We start from the raw sequence: 3,162 nt of genomic DNA, 5'->3' as shown, positions 1-3,162 counted from the left end.
CCACTTCTGAACCCGAAACCTGGACTCCATCCACAGAAAGTGATGCGTTGCATTTGGTGGGACATCAAAGGAGTATTTCATTTCAAACTCCTCAATCCACAGCGAACTGTCAATGCAGATATCTATAGTCAGCAACTGGAACGTTTAAATCAAGCCCTTCATCATAAATGCCCTTCACTTGTCAATCGGAAAGGTGTTCTTCTTCTCCACGACAATGCACATCCACATGTGGCACGTTTGATGCAACACAAGATTATGGATTTGGGTTGGGAAGTTCTCTCCCACATCCACCATATTCTCCAGATATGGCACCATCAGATTACCATCTTTTTCGTTCGCTGCAACACCATCTTAATGGCAAAACGTATGCAAATATGGAAGGTGTTAAAGAGGACATCGACATGTTTTTTGCTTCAAAGCCAAGTAATTCCTTTAATCAGGGCATTAACAACCTGATTGTAAGATGGAAAAGCACCATTGATAAGAATGGAGGCTATTTAATTTAATAAATGTTTTGTTTTGATATACAAATTGTTCAGGTTTTTTTCATCTAAAAAAATGACATTAATTTCTCAACGAACTAATAGTTCCTATTATAACTTAGTTCTTTGTATAGTTCCCATTATGTCTTAATTTTGTGTTATATTAATACCAAATACGTATAATTCAACTATAGAAAGTGTTATATTAATACCAAATACGTATAATTCAACTATAGAAAGTGTTATATTAATACCAAATACGTATAATTCAACTATAGAAAGTGTTATATTAATACCAAATTAACTAAGATTATGAGCTAATCCCATTCCAACTGCATAAAAGTTGTTAGGAAATAATGTACCTAACAAAGTGCAACTGATAGTTAAGCAATTCATATGTTAACTGATAGTTGACCGGAGTACAAAGGTCAAAAGTGGAAAAACTAACTCCAGAACCATATACTAACTTCATTAAGTAATTCATATCTTAACTGATAGTTGATCGGAGTACAAAGGTCAAAAAGTGGAAAAAAACTAACTCCAGAACCATATATTAACTAAAAAATTTAAATACTTTTTTTAGTTTCAAAATGATGATTCAGAAAGAGAAGCACTTCTCCAGACGAGTGCAAACCAAAAGAAAAAAATGTGTTCTCTGCCAAAAATGTCATTTTGAATTTTAAAAACTTCTGTTTCTTAGTCATTATATTTTGAATTAAACATATTATAATAAGTTTTACTGAAACTTTAAGTTCTTTACACTACCGTTCCATACCAATAATTATTTTCAGATGGGAAGGTTTGAGCAATGTCCAACCTTTTCCCCTCTGTGACCAAAGAGGGGGATCAAGTTGTCCATGAGGCAGAAGACCATTCTCCAGACACGAGAGAAATGCTAGCAGATGTCCACCTTTAGGGAAGAGAATAGGTGGCTGTTGAACTCCGTCTTGTCCTACGAGGACAATTGTTCCTCCAGTGTCCGCTGGCCGAGAAAAATGAACGATGGGTAGAATACAAAAGAAAAAAAAGGCTAATATTATGTACCACTACTTCCAAACACAAACTTTACAAAGAGAGAGAGAAAAAAAAAAGACCTTTAGTGCTGCTAACTTAAAACTTATTTCTGGTTATTTAATAACATCGAATTTCACTAGAATTCTTCAAAAGGTTATTACAACTCCTTTATAAGTGTTTCAGTTATATAATTTATTATATGTGGCAATTGATGTGCTGTTTTTGGTTGCAAAATCACTAAATAAGAAAGAGATGGGGGGAGGGGAGTGGTAGTAAGTGGAAGTTGGCTAATCTTCCTCCAGAGTTTTCAGTAAAATAGTTGTATCGGGTCTAATTCAAAACGAGATCAATGTGAGCATGATTTTTTTACTTACACAACGTTGCTGCAAAACATAACAATTTTGATGTGAAAAATAAAAACATTAAAAGTGTCGGTATTGTTATTGCAATGCCGAGAAATATACAGTTGCTCCCTATAATTTGTATAAGTGGTTATAATTCCAAGAAAATATTTAACGTATTCCCACACATTGATATCTACGGAGATACGTGTGAGAGTACTTATTTACAATCGCTGTTTGAACAGATAAAATAATGTAGGAGATTTTTTTTTACATGTAACTGTGGCTCAGATGTAAGCTTCAGGGCTTCTAATGCTAAAATTTGGAGTTCGATCCTTGCATTAGGCACAGCACAGATGACCCAATGTGCAGCCTTGTGTTTAACAACAAACGAAACAATACATGTAACTAAAATATCAAGTTATGCAGCTTTTGATACAGTGTGTTTATTATTTTCTTACAAAAGACTGGCTAGCTAAATAATTCAGTAAGATATCTTTTCTGCATTTCTACTATTTGTCAAAAGAACATTAACATTCAGACCCTATTAATGCAGCTATTGTACTATCTACATTGATTACTTGTTATAAATCATTATCCAGGAGCAAAGTTTCACTACATATATTCATAAATACAACTACTATATAACAGATAAAGGTTCACAATTCTTACCATGTTGGTGACAATGTAAGTACACTATATCTTCCACAGTAAAGTTCATTGCATATTCCCAGTAGAGGCTAATGAAGAAAAACACAACTTTATTTACCAAACAACAACTTCTACACTATATATATATATATAAAACAAGGCAAAAATAAGTTACAATAATTCATAATTATAAGTATTAGAATTCAAAAATTGAATTATAATGGGAACTACATAGTTTCTATAGTTGAATTATAAGTATTTGGTATTAATATAACACTTTCTATAGTTGAATTATACATATTTGGTATTAATATAACACTTTCTATAGTTGAATTATACATATTTGGTATTAATATAATATTAATATAACACTTTCTATAGTTGAATTATACGTATTTGGTATTAATATAACACTTTCTATAGTTGAATTATACGTATTTGGTATTAATATAACACTTTCTATAGTTGAATTATACGTATTTGGTATTAATATAACAATTTCTATAGTTGAATTATACGTATTTGGTATTAATATAACAATTTCCATAGTTGAATTATACATATTTGGTATTAATATAACACTTTCTATAGTTGAATTATACATATTTGGTATTAATATAACAATTTCTATAGTTGAATTATACGTATTTGGTATTAATATAACACTTTCTATA

General features: G+C 31.1%; 1 protein-coding gene across 1 annotated transcript in view; it reads right to left on the bottom strand.

Moving 5' to 3' along the window:
- Positions 1-3,162, bottom strand: part of LOC106473501 (small G protein signaling modulator 1-like) — a 33,076-nt gene that overhangs the window by 21,074 nt on the left and 8,840 nt on the right. The window contains exons 6-7 of the mRNA XM_022401922.1: positions 2,510-2,577; positions 1,300-1,464 (exon numbers count right to left, since the gene is read on the bottom strand). Of these exons, the coding sequence (XP_022257630.1) occupies positions 1,300-1,464; positions 2,510-2,577 (233 nt within the window). The remainder of the gene's footprint in view (positions 1-1,299; positions 1,465-2,509; positions 2,578-3,162) is intronic.

The sequence above is a fragment of the Limulus polyphemus genome, unplaced genomic scaffold, assembly GCF_000517525.1.
Source record: "Limulus polyphemus unplaced genomic scaffold, Limulus_polyphemus-2.1.2 Scaffold6229, whole genome shotgun sequence".
In the NCBI taxonomy this organism is placed as follows: Eukaryota; Metazoa; Arthropoda; class Merostomata; order Xiphosura; family Limulidae; genus Limulus; species Limulus polyphemus.
The sequence above is the reverse complement of the archived record's forward strand: the minus strand, read 5'-3'. Positions and strand labels throughout refer to the sequence as shown.